The 25,658-nt window shown below is 35.5% G+C and overlaps 1 protein-coding gene across 1 annotated transcript in view; it reads right to left on the bottom strand.

The window, feature by feature from the left end:
* LOC138693218 (zinc finger protein 121-like) overlaps positions 1-25,658 on the bottom strand; it is a 54,984-nt gene that overhangs the window by 10,565 nt on the left and 18,761 nt on the right. The window contains exons 4-5 of the mRNA XM_069817011.1: positions 24,026-24,136; positions 10,693-10,775 (exon numbers count right to left, since the gene is read on the bottom strand). Coding sequence (XP_069673112.1) covers positions 10,693-10,775; positions 24,026-24,136 — 194 coding nt within the window. The remainder of the gene's footprint in view (positions 1-10,692; positions 10,776-24,025; positions 24,137-25,658) is intronic.

The following is a 25,658-nucleotide window of genomic DNA, read 5'->3' as shown; positions in this document are numbered from 1 at the left end:
CTTCGTCTGAAAATTCTGGAAAAAGAGTTTTGAACGATTAATCAAACCACTACCAGACATTCAGTGCTGTTAAAGCGATTATTTTCTTCGTCATATGCCCTGCCCCTTTACTCTCTTAAAATAAGCATATATTTTACTCTCCTCTCCCTATCCCTGCAATCACTATTTAATGGATGTTTTTATGTTAAAGAAGAAATAAAGAAATAATTTTTCTTTAGCTGTAAAACAAGGTTGATTTAAAGGTCACATGAATCTCTTGCAATAGATTCACACCTGTCTTCATTAATCTCGGAGGAAATCTTTAGCACTTAGGTTGTTTTTTTCAGCCATTGTCTTATACTGTATATGGTTCTGGATTCCAGTGCTGTACACATGGACCATTTATGTCTGTTAACATTAAAGAAGATAGCCTATATTAGGAACATCAAGAGATGATCTAAAATCAGTAGAGATATTCGTGTACAAAACTTAGGCACCTACAAGCCGTATGGTTCCAGATGGGCAAAATTTTCCCTTCCCATATCATTCATTATAATATTGTAATTACTAATACGCTGTATGGGACATTCTCCTTGCGGCAGAGAGAAAATAAAATAAATTGAGTCTAAACAAAAGATGAGAAAAAGGAATAACAGAAAAATTGGTACCAGTACATAACAACAGTGTACATTATACACAATTATGCAAGTCCATTTCCAGTAAAATGCTCGGTTTACCATTTAGCAGCATACATGTCTATTTTGACACAGTGCACAAGGACGACCGTGTAACTAACTACTCCATTAATATTTCTGGAAGTCACAATGTCGATGTCTCCAACCTAACAAGATCAAAAGGTGTCACTGCAAGTACGAGGCGCATCCAGAAAGTAAGTTTCCCTATTTAAAAAAAAAAGAACACACACTTTCAGGAAAACATTTATTGGCAACAGGTACAGCAATGTTTCAGCTATTTTTCAACATAGCCACCATCAGAATTGAGACACTTGTCGTATCGTGGGATCAACTTTTATATTCTTCTGTCATAGAACTCTGCCGCCTGTGAATGGAACCAGCATGTGACAGACGTCTTCAGTTCTTCGCAGTTGCCAAAACGCTCACCAGACGAAAGGAATTTCTTGAGGTGCAAGAAAACGTGAAAATCGCTGGGAGCAAGATCAGGACTGTAGGGTGGGTGATCAAACAACTCCCAGCCAAATTCCGTCAAAACAGCTGCTATGCGCCGAGCCGAATGTGGACGAGCATTGTCATGGAGGAGCACAACACCTGCAGTAAGCATTCCACGCCTCTTGTTTTGAATGGCACGTCGCAATTTTCGCAGTGTTTCACAGTAACGGTCAGCGTTCACTGTTTCACCTCTTGGAAGAAAGTCAATGAGCAGAATGCCCTTCCTGTCCCAGAACACCGTGCACATCACTTTCCGTACCGACAGCGTCTGTTTGAATTTCGTCCTGACCAGAGGTCCACTATGCCGCCAATGCATTGACTGCTGCTTGGTTTCTGGGGTGAAGTACGAAATCCAAGTCTCATCGCCCATGACGATCCTGTCGAGGAACTCGTCGCCGTCATCGTGATACCGTTGCAGAAATGTCAGTGCTGCTCCTAAACGTTGCATTTTGTGTTTGGGTGTCAGGTTTTTCGTCACCCACCTAGCACAGACTTTTTTGAACAGCAGGTGCTTAGTGACAATCCAATCTCATGCAACAAGGATCGCGAGATCTGCGGAAAATGGCTGCTCAGCTCCGTAATCGTGAAGCGACGGTTCTCCATGATGCATTGCCGCACGAGCCCAACACGATCATCATTGATGAGGGACGGTCGCCCACTGCGCTCTTCATCGTGGACACTTTGACGACCTTCGGAAAACTGCCTACACCAGCGACGCACCATCTGCTTACTCATGATGTTCGGCCCATAGACCTGACAGAGCTGCCGATGAATTTCAATTGGCGCAATGCTTTGTGCATTAAAGAATTTTATCACCGACCGAATCTCGCAGGCGGCGGGAGAAGGAATAAGAGCTTCCATTTCGGACCACTGCTGCCACGCTACTGGCACCACGCGGGACCTGTCCGGCTGGCATATGATTGATACGTCATAGATCTGTTACGCATGCGCAATTGACATGGCTAATTACGTTTACTTTCAAGGGGAAAAAATCGGGAAACTTACTTTCTGGATGCGCCTCGTACATGACAAGACCGATTGGACGATCATTCCATTATGTCCAAAGCAAAATGTCCAAAACAAAAATGTCTAAATTATAAAATGTCCAATACAAAAACGTCCGAAGTGAAAAACGTTCAATGCAGTAATGTCTCATCGCCATAGGTCAGTATAGTACTCGCCTTCTGTGCCCGAGATTGCGGGTTCGATCCCAGCCCAGGTGCTTAAATGCGACAGCCTCATGTCAGCAGATTTACTGGCATGCAAAAGAACTCCTGCGGAATAAAATTCTGGCACACGAGCAACGCTAATATAACCTCGGCAGTTGCGAACGTCGTTAAATATAAAATATAAATATGTCCGAAGTGCAAAATGTCCAAAGCAATAATATCCGATATAAACTGCTCCAATGTCTGGTATTTTGAAAAGGCTTAAAAGATCTTTGCCTATATCTTGTCTCTTGAATGTATATTATGCTTTTATCCATTCTCATCTAATGTATACCGTATGTCATTTATTTGGGGACATAATAAGAAAACTGCTTTGAGACCTTTACAAATTATTCAAAATAGAGCTTTAAAAATTTATTGGGTTTTCATTATTTGACTCCAGTTAAATATCTATATCAGTTTTGTTTCGTTCTGCCAGTTGAATCAATTATCAAATTAGGTGCTGCTATTTTCATGTACAAAGTTATTAACAATTTAATACATAGTAATATTACATTTCAGTTTAATAAAGATATACATACTTATTTAACAAGACAAAAAGACAATATATATTTTTCTCAGCATTGCTCAGTAACTTATGGAACGAAAGGACTTAACCATTTTTTAACAACAACTTTTAACCAACTTCCTTTAGAATATAGACTTTTACCAAATTGCTGGTGTTTTAAGAATTGTTTAAAAATACGTTTTTGGAAAGATTATTTATTTTAATTCTCAGTTGATTTATTTATTTCATGGTTTCAAACTTTTTCTTCTTTCTGCCCAAAACTTTATGTTATCTTACTACTTGTTCTTATTTTGTTTTCTTTCTTTCATAAATTCTTGTGATATTGTTTGTTTCCCACAGACTGCAGTTCCATGACTTTTTCAATTACATTGTACAACATATGCATGTGTTCTTGTATAGCCCCTACATATGAGTTATACTCATTGGGGCAAACTCAATAAATAAAAAAAAAAAATGTCCAAAGTGTAAAAATGTCCAAAATAAAAATGTCCAATGAAAAATGTATTATTCTTTAGGTAATATATGATATTAAACAATCACACTAAAAACATAGTTACAACACTCCAATATTGAAATATCGATAGTACAAAATCTTTAAAGTATAGGCCTGTAATGTTCAAAGAAAAATGAATTATTCCTTAGGTAATAATATATGATATTAAACACTAACAATACAAAACATTGCATCTGAAGTTTGACTAGTGTAATATGTAGCTAGTCGGTGATGTATGCAATGGAGGGTACAGGAACTGGTCACCCTGCCTAGTTGCCTCATAAGTGGTGCCTTCTTGGTATCACTTGTGAGGTTCAGACCTGTTTTCAGACAGCTGACTAAACATCAATACAAAACATACAACACTCCAATATAAAAACGTCCAAAGTGAAAATTGTCACCAAGATCATCGGCTTATGGATCTATGTGAATTTTAAGAGTGTAACATATTGCTCTCAGATAAGTTATAATGTTCTGGTTTTCTTTGTAATTTTCATACCGACCAACCATCATTTCAGCTTGTTGATTTGTCTTGTACCTCCTCCTGACCGACAGTCTGACTTGCCTGTGCCCTCCCCGAACTTGAAAATCAACGTTTTCATTATCTTGTTGCTCATCTTTAGGATTTTCAGTGAAATGCCACACGGATACATGTCAGATTCCTACCATCCGTTGATATTTAAAACAAAAGCTTTCCACAACATTGTTGCTTCGCTCTTCTCCATTTCGTGAACATTCCATGTGGGTGGTGCGAGTAAATGTTGAATAGCTTGTCTTCTCCCAACAGCTCTTTTTCCTCGCAGGTATGTGTGACCAAAGTAATCGGCAAACTCAAGAACTACATCTGGTTGATTATTGAACAGCTGGATAAATTTTTGTTTCACATCATTTACAAGCACAAATGATAAAGCCATATACCCTCCATTATTGCGTGTCGCACTTCTGGATGCTCACGATCTATGTAGGCTTCTTTCAGACCTTGGTTCATAACCTTTTGATACAAAGATTGTACGATGAAAGAGTAATGGAACGGAGAAAAATTCTCTCCGGCACCGAGATTTGAACCCGGGTTTTCAGCTCTACGTGCTGATGCTTTATCCACTAAGCCACACCGGATACAACCCCGACGTCGGACAGAATTGTCTCTGATTGAGTTCCAACTCTTGGGTTCCCTCTAGTGGCCGCCCTCTGCACTACGTCATAGATGTCTATGAACATAGGACCGAAGTCCACACATATGCTGAGGTGCACTCGTTATGAGTGACTAGTTGGCCGGGATCCGACGGAATAAGCGCCGTCTTAAAACACTTCGTGATTTAAGCATATCATATATTATTTCATTGTACCGAAGTACATATGTTATTTCCATGCAGATATTCTGCATCATCATACGATGAAAGAGTAATGGAACGCGCTTATTCCGTCGGATCCCGGCCAACTAGTCACTCATAATGAGTGCACCTCAGCACATGTGTGGACTTCGGTCCTATGTTCATAGACATCTATGACGTAGTGCAGAGGGCGGCCACTAGAGGGAACCCAAGAGTTGGAACTCAATCAGAGACAATTCTGTCCGATATCGGGGTTGTATCCGGTGTGGCTTAGTGGATAAAGCATCAGCACGTAGAGCTGAAAACCCGGGTTCAAATCCCGGCACCGGAGAGAATTTTTCTCCGTTCTATTACTCTTTCATCGTATGATGACGCAGAATATCTGCATGGAAATATCATATGTACTTCGGTACATTGAAATAATATACAAAGATTGTGTCAAGTGAAAAAGACACCCCTTCACTGTGGCACCATTGAAAGAACGCCAGACTGCATTCACGTTAGCCATTTCATAATCCATCATAACTAGTTCTGGTTTCAATTGTAATGTGTTCCTCAGAGAATAAGATTTTAATTTTTCATATATTCTGAAATAAATATCTTCTGTTTTTCGTGTTGTCAATGTGAACACTAATGGGAAAACAAACACAAATGCACGAATATTGTTGGTACACTTTTGAACATGCCGTCAGTAAATATAATCCTACTTCTACAAAAAATTTAAATCTTTCTCGCTGTTGCAAATATCAATTTCTGTCAAGATTACAACACCCAAATAAAAAATTAGGAACTTCTTACTTCTGGTAATGTGGGTATATGGATGTTGCAACCATAAATCCTGCAGGGCCTGCACATTAACTGGTCTGTGCCGATTCTGAGCCCTACTGATAGTTCTTCTCAGGTTACCATGGTCTATTAAACTACATTGAAGTTCTTCATCCTGGATGTCGGTCAAAACTTTATGTCCAAGCTCTGTGGTTCATTTGGGTGCTCGGCAGCTCCTCTTCTCCTTATTGTTATCACTGTTTCTGTTCTAGCTGCATCTATAGTATTCCCTTCACGCAAATGTGCCTCATTCCATCGCATAAAAGTTGTTGTCTGAAAATTGTTGTCACTTTTGCAGCATGCATTGCATCCATTTCGTTGTATACAACGCCAGTAAATTTTGTTGTTATAATGAGAATACTTGTGATAATGCAGTAATGACTGAACTTCTTGAGACACAATTATTTGAGCCATGTTTCACTGCTAACCTTACTTAAGCGTCAACTAATATTGTTGTTGTTGTTGTTTAGTTAACTGTCCGAAGACAGGTCTGAACCTCACAAGTGATACCAAGAAGGCACCACTTCGTCAACTAATATTGCTAAATATTTAAAATGTGTAACTCCAACTGTTTTCTGAGAATTAAAAATAAATTTCTTTCACAGTTGAGGACTTGCCTAGGAATTTCAATTCACAGCTGGTGTTGAATTTCGCTGTTACCAATATTAAAGTAGTAACCGTAAATTTTTGTTTCAAACAGTTTTGCATTAGAAATATTTTTTGTTTTGTAGTCAATTATTATTATTATTATTATTATTATTATTATTATTATTATTACTACTACTACTCCATTTCATGATAGGCTATTTAATGACTCGAGAATGGCTGACCAGATTGTTATGAAACTCGATATGTAACATAAGTTACTTTACACATTCCTTTATTTAGACCATTTTTGTTTGGACATATTTGCATTGGACATGTTTGTGTTTGGACATTTTACATTTTGGACATATTTGTATTGGGCATTTTATACTTTGGAAATTTATGCTTCTGCCATTTTCGTTTGGACATTATGACTGTGGCTCTGTTCTATTATCCTTCAGTGCCACGTATAACACTAGCCTATATTATAATATTACTTCACAGTGTAAATTCAAAGTCAGTAAACAGCTTCTCAAGTACACTTAAAGTAAAACATGTGCTAAGGAACATATCTAAACCCATATTACGGACTTAAAATGCGAGTCTTTTGCTAAACGTCACAAATCAGTATTTTACTATATAATATAGTATAATCCTATTAAACTAATTAAGTAATTACACTCAAAATGCAACAAAATCACTATTTAAAATCAATAAATTTAAAGAAAATCAATGCAAAAATAATAATAATAAATATTCACGTGTATAACCTAAATAACAAGAATAAATACCAGAATAATATATATATATATATATATATATATATATATATATATATATATATATATATAAAACCTATAAGATAAAACATTGTAATAAATATAAAGAGATCATTTTCTTAATTAATATCAGTGTATATTTCCAATAAATGATTTCTTATCATCGACACAGATACACTTGATTGTACTTGTCACTATCTCTGTCACTAGAGAGTTCTTGAAATTTATATTTTCCCCGCCATTAATAAAATATTATTATATGATACCTCTTGCACAAAAGGAGAGATCTATAAATTAAACTTGATTAATATATTTCAGTATTATTTGTATTTATCCTGGTATTAATGAACAGTTTGACTCGTAGACATTTGGTTTTTCAGCATTAACTTCCCATGATTGTATGAGATGATTCGAAGAGAACGTCAGAATGTAGACCTTCGGCTCCCCTCTCCTACCAATAATGAATCACAATGTCAATACGGCAGTTGCTGATGTCTGCGATACGACGAACTTTTTTGTTGATTTTCGAGTTCGTTTTTTTTTTTTCTGGTTATTACATGTTTATTTAAGTTGTGTTAACTCTCGCTAAGTGGTTTTATTATTTTATTTTATCAGTCTTAGTATTTATTTTATTATTGTTAATATTTTTGTTTTATTATTATTATTATTATTAATTAAATAATTTGTATTACTATCTTTGTATTACCTCTGTCACGGTTATTCTATTATTATTATTATTATTATTATTATTATTATTATTATTATTATTATTGTTACTATTATTTCTAACATCAATTCTATTATTGATCTCTGTAAAATTTATGTAGACTACTGGACTGTACCCGAGCACGAGCATATGCTCAGTTCGGGTATATATTCTTATGTATCACTTCAAATGTAAATTGTGAATAAATTTGAAAAAAAAAAATATATATATATATATATGTATATATAAAGGTTAAGGAAGGTGTAGCTTCCTTCCCCAACAAAAGTAGTCTCCTTGTAAATTTTCTACATTGGCCAATTCCAGAATCCCATGCCAAGGTTTATTCGCTGCACATGTTGTGTATTGCACAACTGAATCGTCCAGTTTGAAAACCGTTTAAGTCCATCAAAAACGCGGCAGCATATTCTTCTTGGTGATGCACATCGATATGGGAATGGAAACAAAGGTAGGCCATTTCCAACCCATGTTAGTAGGCACTGACAATGTGGCCCCAGGAATGAAAAGCGTAGTTGTCCTGGACTTTCTGGATTTTCAATGAGGAATGAAAACCGTGTTTGTCACAGTTGTGCTGAATGTTCAAACCTGGTTCTTGATATGCAGAAGACTTTAATAAAATTTATAATAATAGTAGAAATACTGCACACTTTAATTTATGAAACAGTGCTGCCACTTACAAATAGCTTTGGCTGTACTTAAATACAGTGTCACAGGTTCAACGATGTACATTACTTATTAATACGAGGCCAAAGTGACCTACATTGTGACCATTGTTTCTCGGTCATTGAAAGTATGAAGAAAAAGGTTGAGAGAATAGAGGTACCACAAGGATGGTATGACATGGTCAGACGAAAATACGAGGGGGATCCAGGAATTAACGACCGTTTGCGCATACCTGCCGAGCAGCTGACTCCCCTTCCTTGTTTGAAGGTCAACTGGCTTCCTTAACATGTGTTCTCATAATGTTGTGAGTACTGGTTGCAACAAGTCGCCATTGTGCATTTTGTGTTACTTCAAAATGAACGACGTGATTGATAATCCCGCCGACTGTGAGGTGAGGAGTGTGATTCGATTTTTGAATGCCCAACATTTGAAACCTGCAGAAATTTACCGGCAATTGAAAGAAGTGTATGGTGATACTGTAATGAATTAAAGAAATGTGAGAAAATGGTGCGAAATGTTCAACAAATGTCCACGATGAAACTCGACCCGGACGCCCATCACTGAACACAGAAGACCTGAAGACTAAAGTGAACGACAGAATCTTGCAAGACAGGCGCACATCACTCGACGAATTGCATATTGCCTTTCCTGACATTTCTCGTTCTTTGCTTGGTGAAATTGTGTCGCAACATCTTGGCTACCACAAAATCTGTGCACGATGGGTTCCACGGCAACTAAGTGACCAACACAAAACTCAGAAAATGGCCTCAGCATTGACATTCTTGATGCGATATCACACAGATGAAGACGCCTTTCTTGATCAAATTGTGACTGGCGATGAGACCTGGGTGTCTCAAAACACCCCAGAGACCAAGCGCCAATCACGTCAGTAGCATCATCCCTCATCACCCAAGAAACCGAGAAAATTCAAACAGACTCTCTCAACACAAAAAGTCATGGCTACTATCTTTTGGGATCGCAAAGGTGTTCTTTTGCTGGATTTCATGCCAAAAGGCACTACGATCAATGCAAATCGTTATTGTGAGACTTTACAAAAACTACGGCGAGCCATCCAAAACAAGAGGCGAGGAATGCTTTCGAGAGGAGTTGTGCTTCTTCACGACAACGCCCACCCGCCCGCACACTGCTGCTTCAACTCGAGAATTGCTGGATCAATTCAGTTGGGAAATCTTTGATCATCCGCCCTATAGTCCAGACCTTGCTCCTAGCGATTTTCACCTTTTCACTAAGCTGAAAGACTTTCTGGGTGGTACGCGTTTTGGAAGTGATGAAGAGTTGAAGAAGACAGTGAACACCTGGCTTAATGAACTGGCGGCAGAGGAGTATAACACGGGAATTCTAAAGCTAGTGAACAGATACGACAAATGTTTAAATGCAGGTGGTGATTATGTAGAGGAGTAAAGGAAGCTTCAGTTATGTAACAGACTTTGTTTTTTCAAATAAATATTTTTTTTTTTAATTATTACAACAAAACGGTCGTTATTTCCTGGATCCCCCTCGTATGATGTTGTGGTCATGAAGGGGGACGATTTTAGGAAACATAAAGAGTTCCTAAAGGGTTATTTAAAAAAACTGTAACTAACAGTGGCAGAAAGTCCACGTTATCCAAGTATAAGGTACTGACCTATAGTAGTGCATACAAGTTTCAGGTCAAAACAACAGAGAGCATGAATGGTGAGCTGTGTGAGTACTTCCGAACTTGTAAACCTACAACAGGTGTGATCTCGCTACCAAACACTTCATTGTACACAAACAGGTAGCGTGTCAAGTCTTGCAAACTGGATGATATAAAGAAATTGTGTAAATATTTAAGCAAGCATGCACAGAACTTGTACAACTCATTGCCGTCACAGGAAGATGAGGATGACTCCAGCGATGGCAGTAATGCCTAACTTACTGATGTAGTGAGCTAATCTATATTCAAACATTCACTTTGTAATACTAAAATACTTCTTTAGACATCAGGTGTACATATAAACTTCCCATGGCAACCTACTAATCATGTCCAAGAATCAAAAAGATGCAAGTCCAGGTCATTTAAACCAACATAAATACATCCTGATTGAACATATCTTCAATAATATTTCTGGTACATGTGTAGGTATGAAAATCTAAAAAATGAATCTAGTGATTAATTTTTCACAGACAGAAACGCAGTTTTACAACGTTTTTTGTCTCTCTTGTACAATTTGGTTCTTTGGGCTTAATGCATTTTCAATCCTGGTTATTCAATTATTTCGCACATAATTTTTTCCATCACTAACATTATCACAGCCATGTGAATGGCAGTACTCAACAACTGCAGTAGAACACACTTATTTCAGCAGCAAAACCAAACAAAAATACAACACATGCACTTTACACTCACCTCTGGATCATATCCTCACATCCCTCCGTCACTACTTCCAGCTGATTGTCCTGGTTTGCTTTAATCATGCCAAATGTATCCTCCTGGAAATGAAGAAAAAATCATGTGAGAGATAAAATAGACAAAGACAGACTGAAGAGCTCAGAAACATTGAAATGCAATGTTCATTGATTTAACATAACATAACACATAACATAACTAGACTGCTGACTTTTTAGATATTAACCCCTGAATGACGAGGACTACATTCTGGCTCCAATGACGTCATGATGGTCGGACACTGACTTACAGCAGAATATTGGTGATAAAAATTCATTAATATTCCGAAAGTGATTAAATCTATATGTTTAGAGTTACCTATGCAGGAGTTTGGTAGACAATGATGGGAAAAAAATGCAATGCAATTTATGTACCGTAATCTAAAAATCAGTGGTGTTCAAGATGGTTCAAACAACAGCACTGCCACACTAAAGGACACAATAACCAACTTAAAATGTTACAAGTGAACAAACAGGCAGGAACATCCTCTAGTTTCTTACTTCCAGGTATTCAAACTGAATTTTTTGAAAATGTATGTCATGCCTTTGTTCGTGCTGATATTCCATTTTGAAAACTTGAAAATCCTACCATAAACTAATTCCTAGTAAAATACACAAATAAAATGATTCGATGTTGCGGAAATATTTCAAAGTTTGCTATAAAAAGTGACAGATTACATAAGGTAACAGCGGTGTAGATCAGTCGGCTAAGGCGCCTGCCGATCCGAAGTTGCGCTAGGGTTCGGGTTCGATTCCAGCTTGGGCTGATTACCTGATAAACCAAGTAAAAAAATTTGGGACTCAATAGACGAAACTAAAGATTCTGCAAATAGAGAGGTAGCTAATGTAATAAGAGAGGTGCTCTTACCTAATGAACAGAGCTTGGATTTTTAGGTACTAAACTCGGGAAAATATTTATGTTTTATGTGCTAAAAATCGGAAAAATATGTGACAAAAAAGGAAATACCTTTAATTGTGTTTCAATTATTTTATGTGAATATAAACAATATGCAGTACTGACTAGTATAAATTAAGCTGCCTATCCTACTGCTGAAGAATAACAGTACACAATGGATTCATACTCAAGTTGTACATTACAAATGACAGACGATTATCACAGAACACTGCCTTGTACTGATAAAAAGAGCGCCCTGGCCATTGATAAACAACATGCACTGCCTGGAGACATGTTCATGATTGGAAACGAAAACAGAGGCAGCTGATTTTTATGAAATTATAACTGCTTCCCGAATCAGCATCATGATAACTTACTAGGCACTCCTAAATAACACATTAGTATTTATCTGTGTTAGTTACAGAACAATTCTTGGTGTTCACAGCTCTTATCACTTGCGGTGAGAGAGGAGACTTCAGTTTCACAGGTAATTCCGAGAAACAGTTGCCAGACGCCAGAATTCAATCTGCCTTATTGAATTCGCACAAATTGTCACATCAGTATTTTGCATCTCGAAAACCCTCCACACATCAAATTTAATTTCTCACCTATGTCTGCCTCCTTTCATTATCTTAAGCAATAAATTTGCACAAAATAATGCCACATTCGTATTCTGTTACCTGAAAACCCCCCCAGATATAACATTTCATTGAGATCGGACGACATGATATTTCTCACCCTCTACCTCCTCTGCATTAGGCTCTACCTCTAGGGATGATATTTAAAAAAAACTATCCAAAATGTTTAACCTAAATTGTAGTTGTAGAAAGTAACGTTCATTTTGAATTTTAAAGCTTCATGTCGAAAAGTTAAAATAATTTTAAAACTTTCAACTCCCTTCCCTTTCCTCTTATCTTCACTCTCTTAGGTGGTAAAATTTAAACAATCTCAAAAGTATAAACGAATTCCAGAAAAGAGCCTTTGTTAAATTTCAAAGCTGCATGTCTGTTGGTTCAAAAGATATAACAGTGGATTTTGACATTTCTACCTCCCATTTTCCACTCCTTAATGTTCGTATTTCGCAAAACTCCAAACTCCCCTTCAGTATTTCTCCTACATTTCATTTGCTATTCTCTATTTGTTCATTAATCCTAATATATCTAATATTCTATACTACTTTCACATCCCCTTTATCCTCTAACTACTATTCACTAAAATCTCAATTTCAATTTTTCTCTATAAATTATCATATTGAATTATTTGTCCTAATTGTTCTTTGACCTTTTCTCTTATCTTTCTCTTGTATTCATTTACTGTTCCAACGTTCAAAAGTTAGTACTAATTTCATGCTGTCACTTGTCCACTTCTCTTAACCCTTTCTCACTATTTTCTCTCATTCCTATTTGCGCTCACTTTCACTTCACTATTCTGCTTACACCTAATCCTTTGTCACTATTCTCACTTCCTATAAATACTTATATTTTATTTTACACATCTGCTTATACGCTTTCTCTCTCCGCTATACTTCACGATCTTATCCAGTTTCACTTTATTTGCACTTTTTGATCACATCCACATTTTTTTAAACGTATCACATATCTTTGCTATAATCTCAGGTTTTGACCTTTCTTTACTGTTCGTCTCTGCCTTATTTCTGTCTTTGTCTGTCTTTCTATTTATTTCTTCTTCTATTCCTCTTTTATTTTTCCCCCCACGCTTTCACTTTCGCATACTAGATTTCCACTTACACTTGCACCCTTATTCTTTACACTACTTTCTTCCCTATCACTTCCTGACTCTTGGTTTCTCCAAGAAACCAACACACAAGAAGTAGCTATGATGATGAGTCAGTCTGTTGATGATAAAATAGCTAATAAGTATATAGACTGTGTTAAAGTAATGAGAAAACATTATGCAGCAGGAACTGGTCCCTTTTCGTTTTCGACTAAATTATAAAACTTTCCAGTGTTCCAACTTACCTCGACCTTGACACTTATATTGTGGTTAGTTTACACATAAAAGAAAACAAAACCGTAAAAAACGGAAACAGCAAAATTTCACTCCCTCTTCTTAATTAGCAATTTACTCGAAAACTGTGGGCCGGGAACTGGTCCCCATTCATATGCACGCACACATAATACGATTCGATTAGTTGCTCCTCATGTGATCTATTTGGTTGTGTGTCAACCCATCTGGAGAAGTCCAAGTATGTTTATGTAAATCTTTATGCAGAAATGTTGTACTTTTCACAATTAAATTTTTTGATGTGGCAAGCTTGACTCCATTATCATTACAAATTATTTGTAGGCTCTCTTTTATAGATGGTTTCAAAATATCCTCCTGTTCTCCTTTAGCATTGAAATCCCCAAATAAAATTTTCATGTGATATGTAGATAACTGATCAAAAGTGTGTTCCAATTCCTCTTTTACATGGTCGTGAGCATTTGTATAGTCCCGTCGCTCTAATTTCCAGCAACAAATCACGTTGTAGGTCGGCTACATTTAAACGTGTGCGTCTTGTGATTCACTGATGAAGATGTTATGCATTTCCTAAGGCTGGATAAATACTTAATATAATCGCCCGCCATTTTGGCTCTTTCGTTGGCGTTCGCAGAAAGCACACGAGGACGTTATTTGCCGCTCAATTATTTGCTGAATTACAGTGCGTTTGATTTATTATCATAGGAGCTACGACATGATAATGTTTAACAGTGTGGCAAATAGATTCCTCGTGTGGTAGCTCTGCAATGAAAGAACAAAAATGGCGAACGATACTACCTACCTAGACTTTATAGAGCCTTCACTTTCTAAGACGTAATCAAAGAGGAGGAGTCACGCCGGGAATAACAGCGTCGCGACTATAACTCCGATATCGCACAATCTACCCTTAAGTACTAAATGCGATAAATTCGACCTTTCTTACTACTGATTTTATTATTTTATGAATAATGAGTCCTGGTCCTAATTGGTGATTATTGATTCCTTCCCCATAATACAACAAGTAATCTCCTACTGGCAATATGCCATTCCCATCTAACCTAACCTCCTGTACTCACACAAAGTCTATTCTATATCTTTTGCTGCTAATGTTACATTTCCTGTCCCATATAGACTTCTTACATTCCAAGTACCGAATCTCATATTCTTATTCCTTTGCTGTGGTTGCATCAAATAATCAGTCCCATTCCGAGTCTTATTTTGGGGTTTGGTAACAAGCTGGGTTATTAGCACTTCACCCGACCCCCAAGCTGGAGGACCACTGGCTGTCCGCGACTGCTTATTCAATATATTCACAGCTACCCACCATATCTGGAGGCTGTCTCCTTTACCCACAACCTGAGGATGCGCCATGCCATGGTGATCATCATCATCAGTTAGCACTACAACTTGGGGTGGGTTTTGGCCTCCTTAACAACAGCCTTCCATCTTACTCTGTCCTTTACCATGTTAGTCCATCCTCTCACTCCCATAATTTCAAGATCTTTGGATACCCCATCCATCCATCTTAACTTTGGTCTACCCTTTCTCCTCCTGTTATATAGTCTACCCTTTAACATTTTAATAGGAGTGCGTGTTTCAGGCATCCTGTTTACATGTCCTAGCCATCTCAGTCTTTGAGCTTTCATAAATTTTACAACATCTTGACTTCCTATCAGGTTAAGAAGTTCATTGTTGGAGTGTATCCTCCATCCTTGATGATCATTGACTGGGCCAAAAATTGTACGCAGAATCTTCCGTTCAAAACTTCTTAAGGAGTTCTCGACTTTCTTTGTAAATGTCCATGTCTCTGAACTACAGGACGAACTAATGTTTTATAAACTTTAATCTTTGTCATCCTCGATAACAACTGATTTTTAAACAGTGGAAGATTAGCGTAATAAGCCCAATTTCCAGCCTGTATTCTGTCGTTGACACAACCACTCACATCACAGTTATTATTAATAATAACTCTAAGATATCTGAATTTGGATACACCTTCAAATGTATACTCCTGGATGTTAATATTCTTAGGGGTCCTTCTCAACTTAAAGGTGGACATAATCATGTATTTAGTTTTTCCTTGATTCCATGCCATGGTGATAGGGACCCATAATACAAGGTAACAAACAATATATCATAACATAATACATAACATATGAGACAACAATACTGTATATAACACAAACATATAACATATTAAAGTATTTCTTTACAATTCCGCTACCAAAACATTTCAATTCCACCTCATTTCACCTGCATTATCACCATCTCATTCAGACGCTAAATAACCTAAGATGTTGATAAAGCATAGTAAAATAACATACTAAAATAAAAAAAAAACATGGCTGTATTTACATACTAAGCTTCTAGTCAAGGCAAGCCTACTGAAAATAAAAGACAAATTGAGTGACGAAGCTAATTTCTCAACCGGAATAAGCATGGAAAGTTGCTGTGAAAATGGTAGCCATTGGGGAAAATGGATCGCATGTCTTGCATGTAAGCTTTTTAGTAGGCAGAGGGGCAAAAAACGAGATTTCGTAAGGTTGAGTATCACTGACAGGTTAGTGTGGTTAGTTGAGGCTTTTTGGCATGCGTTGCATATACGCATTTTGGTCAGTAGGTGGGTATGAATAAATATCTTCCTCTCTTTGGTAGCACAACTGTAAAGAATTACTCTTACTCATAACATAGCAACTCGCACAACTTTCGTAATACAAAAGAAGATTTAAAAAAGTACGAATATACAAGGTTGGATTTAAAACACGTGCATGGCTTTAATATATAGGTAACAGCGTGCATCAGATATTGGAATTATAATGAATGAACAGCTACACTTGCTGCAGATATTAACTACTTGAAGGTAGACGAAACTATCGAGTAACATAAACACTATGAACAAGAAAAAAGATTATCCACTTTTTACGTTGGTAGCGTAAAGCTACAGTCTACTATATACAGTCATGAAGCTTGGTATGATTTTTTGCCAACGAGTTACATTTCTTTCTATAGTTGCTAGCTGCTTGGAGCGCTGTGAGTACTAGGAATAATAGACAGTGTCACTGCCATTGTAATCTAATACAGGCAGTAAGGCAGGCCATGTGACTCGCTTAACCCGATCACGAAGGGCAGCCTTTCAACCATATAAATTAATTGGAATGCATAAAGAGTAACATATATTTCTCTAAAATGTAGTGTAATTGCATTAATAAAATTTAAAACAATGATTAGGGGACACTTCAGACATAATTCCTTCCGAGTTAAGGTGTAATATTATTTTTGGTGTGAAAATTACGTTGTTCGTATGTGCAATACCTGCCTTTATTTTGATTAAATATTGCGAAATTCTTGTACATTCATTTATGCACGATTCAATAATTTTCAGTTGCACCGCACAAATATTTAGATATGTTGAAATTATAGGTTATGTTTACTGTACCAGTTGCCCCTTTCTGTCTAATTTTAGTGGTCTCCAATGCCCTGTCACTACATATGTATGTTATGTCATATGGATATAGGTTATTTTTTTTATTTTTTATTTTATTTATTTATTTAATAATAACATATACATAAAAACGTTATATTAAAATACCCCGAAAGAGCAAAGCTCGTGTTCGGGGACAGTTCCGTTACATAGATACACATACTTTGTAGACAAAATACTTAAGAAAAAAGCTCACATAAAGATTATAATAAAATTAGTGAATAATAATACTAATAATAACTGAGTGAAAAAAGAGACGATGTTTAGATTGATGGATTAATATTAAATTATTATTAGTAGTATAATTAGTGCAGGTCATGTTGATATAGTAACCAAGATAAGATAGAAAAATACACTTAGGATAGAAATAAACTTGTTTTACAATACATGGTACATAATAATATATACAGGGAAGTCTGTCATATAAATTTTTTAATTCTGGATCTGAAAATTTCATTGCTTAAAGTAGTCAATTCTGGATGAAATTTTATTATCGAATTATATAGCCGTGGACCATAATTTGTACTGCGTAGTAAAGCAGCAGATGTGAAATATTTAAGTTCAACTAATTTAAGAATTTCATTTCGTCTTGTATTATGAGCATGTGGCTGAGCTACAAATTTCATTCTATTTTTATGATAGAATTTCATTAAAGAGTATTTATAAATTTGGTCAATTCTAAAAACATTCAATTCAGAATGGATCAAATTTGTTGGATAATCCAGTCGCCTTTTCAAACAAATTTTGATTATACGTTTTTGCAACATAATTAGAGGAAAAAGAGCAGTTTTTGTAATGCCTCCCCATCCAATTATACCATATTGGATAACAGATTCAACTATAGCCAAATAAACCTAACGTAATACATGAGTAGGCAAGTAATGGCGAAGGTTTACAAATTTGTAAATTGTTTTACGTATCCTGTTAAATAAAAATGTGATTTGTCTATCCCATTTCAAGTATTGATCAACAATAATTCCCAGGTATTTCACATCTACAGATTCTTTCAGGCAAGGGCATTTACAGGTTGTAGAGAGTTTACAAAATGAGTTGTGGATTATTAATTTTAAATGAGAAAGTGATTTCAATTTGTTCAATCCAGAGACTGTTAAAGAAAATGGCACCAAAGTAGTTTTAGTTATATTTAGAGATAGCAAATTTGCATCAAGCCAGTTTTTGATCAAATTTATACCTACATTGGCATGTTTATAAGTGTCCTCCCAAGTTAAACCACTGAAAATCACCACCGTATCATCAGCGTAAGAATAACAGGAGCCATTATGTACTTTCAAATCAATGTTTAATAAATCATTAATATATATTAAAAATTGAATAGGACCTAAAATTGTTCCTTGAGGGACACCTATATCAATATTTACATTTTCACTGATATTATCATCAATTTTGGTTACCTGAGTTCTTTTGTTTAAGTATGATTGAAATAACTTATGCGCAATACCCCTGACTCCTATATCAAATAATTTGTCCAGAAGTAAACGATGGTTAACCGTGTTAAAAGCTTTCCTTAAATCTAAGAAAATCCCTAAACATTTAGAACTGTTATCCAACTCCTGCATAATTTTACCAGTGACTTCAATAATTGCGTCATCCGTAGATAATTTATTTCTGAAGCCATACTGATGTTTGGAGAGAATTACATTTTTCTCTAAGTAATTTACTAATCTGTTTTTTAAACATTTTTCTAATATCTTTGAGAAGCTAGAGAGCAAGGATATAGGTCTATAGTTATTGAGACTTTTTCTTTCCCCTGACTTATGGACCGGTACAACTACAGCATTTTTCAGAGATTCTGGGAAAACTCCTTGGGTGAGACATAGATTGAATACATAAACAAGCGGTTTTAATATATGTTTAATGATAATCTTTAATGTGTTATTTGTAATTTTGTCGATTCCCGGTGAGACATTATTTTTTAAGGATTTAACAATATTATAAATTTCTTCTTCGGTTACTGGTGATAAAAACATGGAGGAAGATGCGTGGTTATTATGGCCACTGCAATAATTTTCCGTGTTAAATGCCGATTTGTTGATGTTCGATGCAATGCTATGTCCTACTTTTGAGAAATATTTATTAAATTCATTAGCTATGTCTTTTTTATTTTTAAATATTTCTCCCTCTTCATTTAAAATCTCTGATATGATACTATTTTGGTTCACATTTACGTCTGTGGCTTCATTAATAGTTTGCCAAAATTTCCTAGGATTATTTCGATACTTCTGAAATTGAGATTGATAATACTGAGTTTCCATGTTTCTTATAATAAGAGTTAAGGTATTTCTGTATTTTTTGTAATAATTTATTAGATTTATATTATCAGGTTCTTTTCTAATATTTCTGGCTAATTTGTCTCTTATACGGATTGACTTAATGATACCTGTGGTGATCCAGGGTTTTATTTTTCTTAATTTACAAGATACTTTAAGGTACGATACATCTGTGCTTATGTCTATATAATTAGATATTAAATTTTGGAATACTTGAAAGCATAATTCAGCATTTTCACAGTTAAGCACGGAATCCCAATTTTCTTTTTCTATAAGCGAAATTAGCTTATTGTAATTTATGTTTCTTTTTATATGGAGAGGATACTGAGATGTATTCGAGTTTTTAATTCCAATTTCGAATAATACAATAACTGCATAGTGGCCGGTAATAGCACTACAGAAAACAGCAGGTACAAATTTCCAGTTACTCTTTGTTTTAAAAAAATATGTGATCAAGGCAAGACTTAGAATCAGGCCGAGTAATAGAGTGTAAAAATTTGACAAATCCATATTCGTGTAAGATATTCATGTACCTATTGCCAGTACTGTCTAATTTGTCTTCTAGAATTTGTATGTTAATGTCTCCAACAATGATTTGATTGCTTGTGTCTTTAGAATTAAACAAAAATAGTTCAAAATTGTCTAAAAATTCATTTATAAAATTGTTTGGGGATCTATATATCGCCACAATGGAGAATGGAGTATTATTACATATAAAATTAAGATGAATAGAATTACATTGTGGGATATCTACATGTACTATATCAATATTATTTTTGCAGTAGACAACTAAACTATCGCATTTATTATATTTATTCGTTTTGACAAACTTTTTATAACCTGGTAAATCATAACCAGAGTCATGATTTAACCAAGCCTCCGTCAATATAATGAAGTCGAAAAGATTATTAAAATTTTGCATAGTGGCACAGAATTCCAAGAAATGTTTATTTAAGCTGCGTATATTTAAGTGAAATAATTTAAAATCGTGTAAATTGTTACCAATGTAACTGTTGCAAGAGTTAAAGTCTTCCAAAACTGCTGTGCGAGTGTTATTATTAGCGGAATAATAATTTAGCTCATTTATTAGATAATCCATTGTTTAGAAATATTAACATTAATAGGAAACAAAAATCAGACAGTAAGACAATTACAATGTAATTAAGTCTTGGACAGAATTGATCTTATAAGCAGGGCTCGTTTCATCCTTACGAATAAATACCTTGCAATCTCTCGTCCATACAAAACGGTACCCTTTCTGATTAGCTGCCTCTCTTGTTCTATTTAGTAGGTCACGGGTAGCAACTGTCAGATGTTCACCAGCAGTCAGCCTCCCATCAGGTAGCAAAGGGTTGATCCTTTGTAGTGGAATTCCTGGGCCTTCTGGGTGTTTCCTCGCTTCTAACTTGAATTTCTGGAGCCATGTGTCTCGACTAATTCTTTTGTTAAACCTGACGACAATAGGCTTCGTCTTGCCGGGTTTTGCAGGTAACCTATGTACAACGCTTAAGTCAGCGACAAGTTCCGGTCCTCCGATGACTTCCGAAATATTTTCGACAATCATAGGAACAGATTCTTCCGGAGTTTCCGGAATCCCAAACACCAGTAAATTGTCTCTACGCGTGTACTGCTGTAGTTCATTTACTTGTTTCCACAAGAGTTCATTTTCCTTTTTTAGATCACACACTTCCCCCTGTGTTGTTTTCAGATCTTCTTTCGTCTTACATAGCTCTTCGCTAAATGCATCAAACTTGTTTGACATGAACTGAACTGATTGCTGTAATGCACTTATCTCCAAATGTATACTTGATTTAAACTCATCAAACATTTGTTTTAGAGTAGATATTACTTTGCTGTCCCCACTTACTTCATTTCCGCTTTCACTTTCCACTTTACGGTTATTTTTTGGTCCCCCCATTGTAAAAGATTTCACTGGAATACTGGGAGCAGCACAAGAAAACACGTCCACTCTCAACTACGGTCTGACTACTATATTTAACTTATATTCCTATATTCGCAAATAGACATTATAATTAAACTTAATGTCATGTATGACACCCGTCACATTCTATTTGTCTGTATTTTAATACTACAATAGAGTGCTGAATTATTGTATTTATCTACTACCTAAGAGACGAAGTAACTCAATTGTACGTACACTAATTTCATAGGAGTGGTATGGTAAATTTTCTGTCTACAATTAAGGAAGGTAGATGTGCTAAATTAAAATCACAATATAAATTCGTTTTTATTGAACCTCAAAATAGCTTCCATTCTAAACTTGAAATGTTGACACGAACAGATTATGTTAACATGTAAAATTCTCTTCACATTAAAATAACACAGTTTTGTAATTATTTCTGCAACATATTATGCAACAAGAAGTAAACGGAACTTATGGACAAATTACACTAAATAAAGCTTAGCAATGATACGCAATAAAATTATAATGTAATATTTCACTGAGCTCCATACACTAAAATAGAAAACCCGAACAAATATTACGGCCTGGTCTAGATCGAAAAAGCATTGACTGTGCCGTATTTCGCATTTTTTGTGAAAAGCTATGTAAACTGTGAAATGTTCGTTATCGGTTGTAATCAACGAGTTAGAAAGAGAAAGATATAGAGTGGTCATTGCGCCGCCACGTTTGAAGAAAATTGAACGACCGTCGGTAATGAACTTATGCGCCCAAAACAAAGTGGGCGTGGTGATAACTGACATTAGAATCGTCAGCTGTCTTAATTTCGTTTGCATAAATCAGTTAAACTGAAGTGGAAAAACCTAGTATTTCGTCAAATACGTGCTAGGAACTTAATCTAAACTTATGTACGCTAAATTTAAAACACTTGAGCTATTCCTAGAAGGAATGCTTAAAAAAATAACCTAAGCAAAATTGTCATGTAGTATGACAAGAAGTCCTAGCAAATACATATACTGAAGAAAATGTTAATATTCCTAGGTTCTTTTAAATGCGACCTGCAAGATTGCCTATAAAATGAACGAGTATGATTCGGATGATTTTATTAACTTGTTTTCCCAGTCTCTACACGTTGCAAAACTATTTATTATACCATAAGATATAGAATGAAAGTAGGCCCTATCTATAGTAAACAACCTTTACCTCCAAGCTTGTAACGTGGGTGAAACATGACAAAACACGCTTTCAGTTTTTTTGTTACAGTAAAGTATAATTATTATCGAAATGTGAACGTGAGGCCAACAGCCGGCTGGTCTGTCTGAGCCTTTCAAGGGCTGTGGCACCACAGATAATTATTAGTGTATAATTGAGCACCCACGTACAATAATGGGGTAAGTAGTTAGGAAATATATTCATACTTACCCCATTATTGCACGTGGGTGCTCAATTATGTTCTTTCATGTCTTACCAGTCAAAATACTAACAACAATACGACCTACCCCTGAGTTTTGCGTTATTTTGGATGCGAGTGTAGAAATACAATTTTAATATTTGGTTGCTATTACTAGGTTTGAAACGGAATTGTAGCGGTTTTATCCATATTTAGTTTAACTTTATTACTAGTGAACCATTTATTTGATTAATCGTTTGTCTTCGAAATAGGCCAACTTCTTATAAGCTACAGCTCATCGTCTTCTTGTATAAGCAGTAAGGACAGAAGGAGCAGAAATAAAGGATGCCGGTGTCGAAATACAGTTTTAATATTGTATTGCTATTTGTTTTTCACTGGGTCTGAAACTGAATTGTATTGGTTTTATCCGTATTTAGTTTAAGTACATTACTGGTGAACCATTTATTTTGTTTATGCCGGGCGTTGTTACACATTTATGCATGAAAAAAAAATGCTGTTAATTAACAAAACTATGGACTTAACTTCATAAAATTTACATGAAATATGATATATCAGTTGTCTTTTTCCTTTTGACATTGCAGTTATATGCGGCACACACAACAGGCATGTTTTTTCTTCGTTTTTTTGTACTTCTTACCTCCGTTATACGACATTGTAAGCAGACGAATTTTTACAAAGGTGGGCGCTTAGCTCAGATCTGCCGTGTTTCACGGTGGCACCGCAAAGAGCGCTGTACAGGACAACATGGCCACTCTATAGTCTTCTCTTTCTAACTCGTTGGTTGTAATAACTGTAAATGGCTAAAATACAATAATTTGACGCTAGACTGGAGAATTCCCACGGTATCTTTGAACCATGCCTTTACGTTTAGCACCAAATTTAAGTAAATACACAGTCTCGCCAACATAAGAATACGACGTTGGTGTGTGGCGTCATTGGAGGGAGAAATTCGTTTCCTTTCTCTCTCTGCCTCCTTCGTTTTGAACATTACTGAGAGATAGCACCACTGTTAGCTACAAGGTATATTTGCGCAAATATATTGAAGTAGATTACATGACGTATTACGTGACTTAGATGAGAGTCTCGAGACAAAACAGTTTTGCTGTATTTCTTTTTTATTTTATTAAATGTTAAGCTCAGGAACGCCATTTTCGTAATTTCATTTAAGAAACAGGCCAAACAAATATTTCAACTGTCTATGTTTGCATATTTAGTAAGTATTAAGCTTCGTGACTGTATATAGTAGACTGTGGTAAAGCTAAGAAATGTAGTATGATTAGACTACATCCGAACATAGTCCAATCAATAACAACACTCACCTGAGCCTCACACTTCATGGAATTAAATGTTATTAGCTCTGGGGGTTCCTCACTCTCCATTTTCCATTTGACATCATAGTTATGAGTGTTATACCGCACTGATATCCCTTCCTGAAGATATAAATATATCACGAATTTGTAACCAATAAGAAAGAATATAAGCATGTCTAAAAATGAATGAGATATTGGATCACATGGGAGAAAGCATCTAGTTCATCGTGTATGTTGGAATAATTGAATCGAAGAACCTATAGCACAGTCTACTATATACAGTCGCGAAGCTTGAGGTGTTTTTTTGCAAATCTCGTGATAAAGTGCTCCAAGCGGTTAGCAACTAGAAACAACAGACTGTCCATGGTCGACTTTGGACTGTGTCGTACTTCTATCGAGTGCTAGCTCGTTGCGTATTTCACATTGATGCTTGTGAAATGTTCGTTATTGGTTGTAATGAAAATATTAATGGCTAAAATATAATAATTGGAAAAATAATATGGGACAAGGAGGAGACGTTAGTAGAGATATAAATTGTAGCAACAGTAAGAGAAAGAGGCCAGAGTTATCCTTTTTCCGATTTCCGAAAGATTCAGAAAGGTTCCTGGGTTTCCACAAGAATGCTGTGCAGAAACAAAACTCTTAATTTTGAAGTTCTTTGTGACTGTTAGAATACATTATATCCTTAAATTTCACAATGAAATGTTTCAATCTAATCGAAAGGACATTAGATACCGGTTAAAGTTCTGTCACTTAGGCTGCTAAATTTCCAGAGAAATAAAGGTTTCAGAGGATATATTTTTAATTATAGCTATTAATTTTGTTATTATTTTTGTGTTATTTTACTAAAGATGTAGAAAAAAATTAAGTTTGTTGTAATGAAATTTATTGATCACGTTTTATTTTCAATTCTGGTGGGATTATTATTGCTTAGGCCTACTTTTTTTTTCAAAGAATATGTTTTTAATTACAGCTGTTACTTTTGTTGTTATTTTTATTTGTTGCTTTACTAGAGACGTAGAAAAAGTCCATTACAATAAAATTTATTGATCACGTTTTATTTCCAATTCTGGTGTGATTATTATTGCTTAACCTCATCCCACTTTGTTAACTACGTAAGCCTACACTACAAGTACCGGTACACGTTAAGTTACTCCATTAATTCACATTTCCATTATTATTGTTGTAAAGGGAAATTAAAATTAATATTTATTGGTTTCATAGTTAATTATCGCTATAATCTTGAATGAGTGAAGCTATTATAGTAAATTTCAGTTCGTTTTGCACAAACAAAAATTATATTAACTTATTTCTTGCAGGTATCTTAGATTTTATGGTGGAATTTAATATACTTCGTTAAAATAATAAATTAACTTTATGCATTTAATATTTCAATAATGGAAGGAAGGTGTTAATTTTTCCAAAAGAACACGACAACGAAAGTGTAACATATTTTGTCGTCTGCTAGGAAAGAGATCTGCGATGATGAGGCGATAGTAGCGACCCTAGTGGTGGGCAACTACCCATGTTTGCATTTTTACTACATATTGAGCTTCGCAACTGTATATAGTAGACTGTGGCTATAGTCTACCAGGAGGAACCGAAGACAACAACTGGATAAGACACAATAATTAACTACATT

This window comes from Periplaneta americana, chromosome 17 (genome assembly GCF_040183065.1).
Source record: "Periplaneta americana isolate PAMFEO1 chromosome 17, P.americana_PAMFEO1_priV1, whole genome shotgun sequence".
Classification (NCBI taxonomy): Eukaryota; Metazoa; Arthropoda; class Insecta; order Blattodea; family Blattidae; genus Periplaneta; species Periplaneta americana.
The sequence above is the reverse complement of the archived record's forward strand: the minus strand, read 5'-3'. Positions and strand labels throughout refer to the sequence as shown.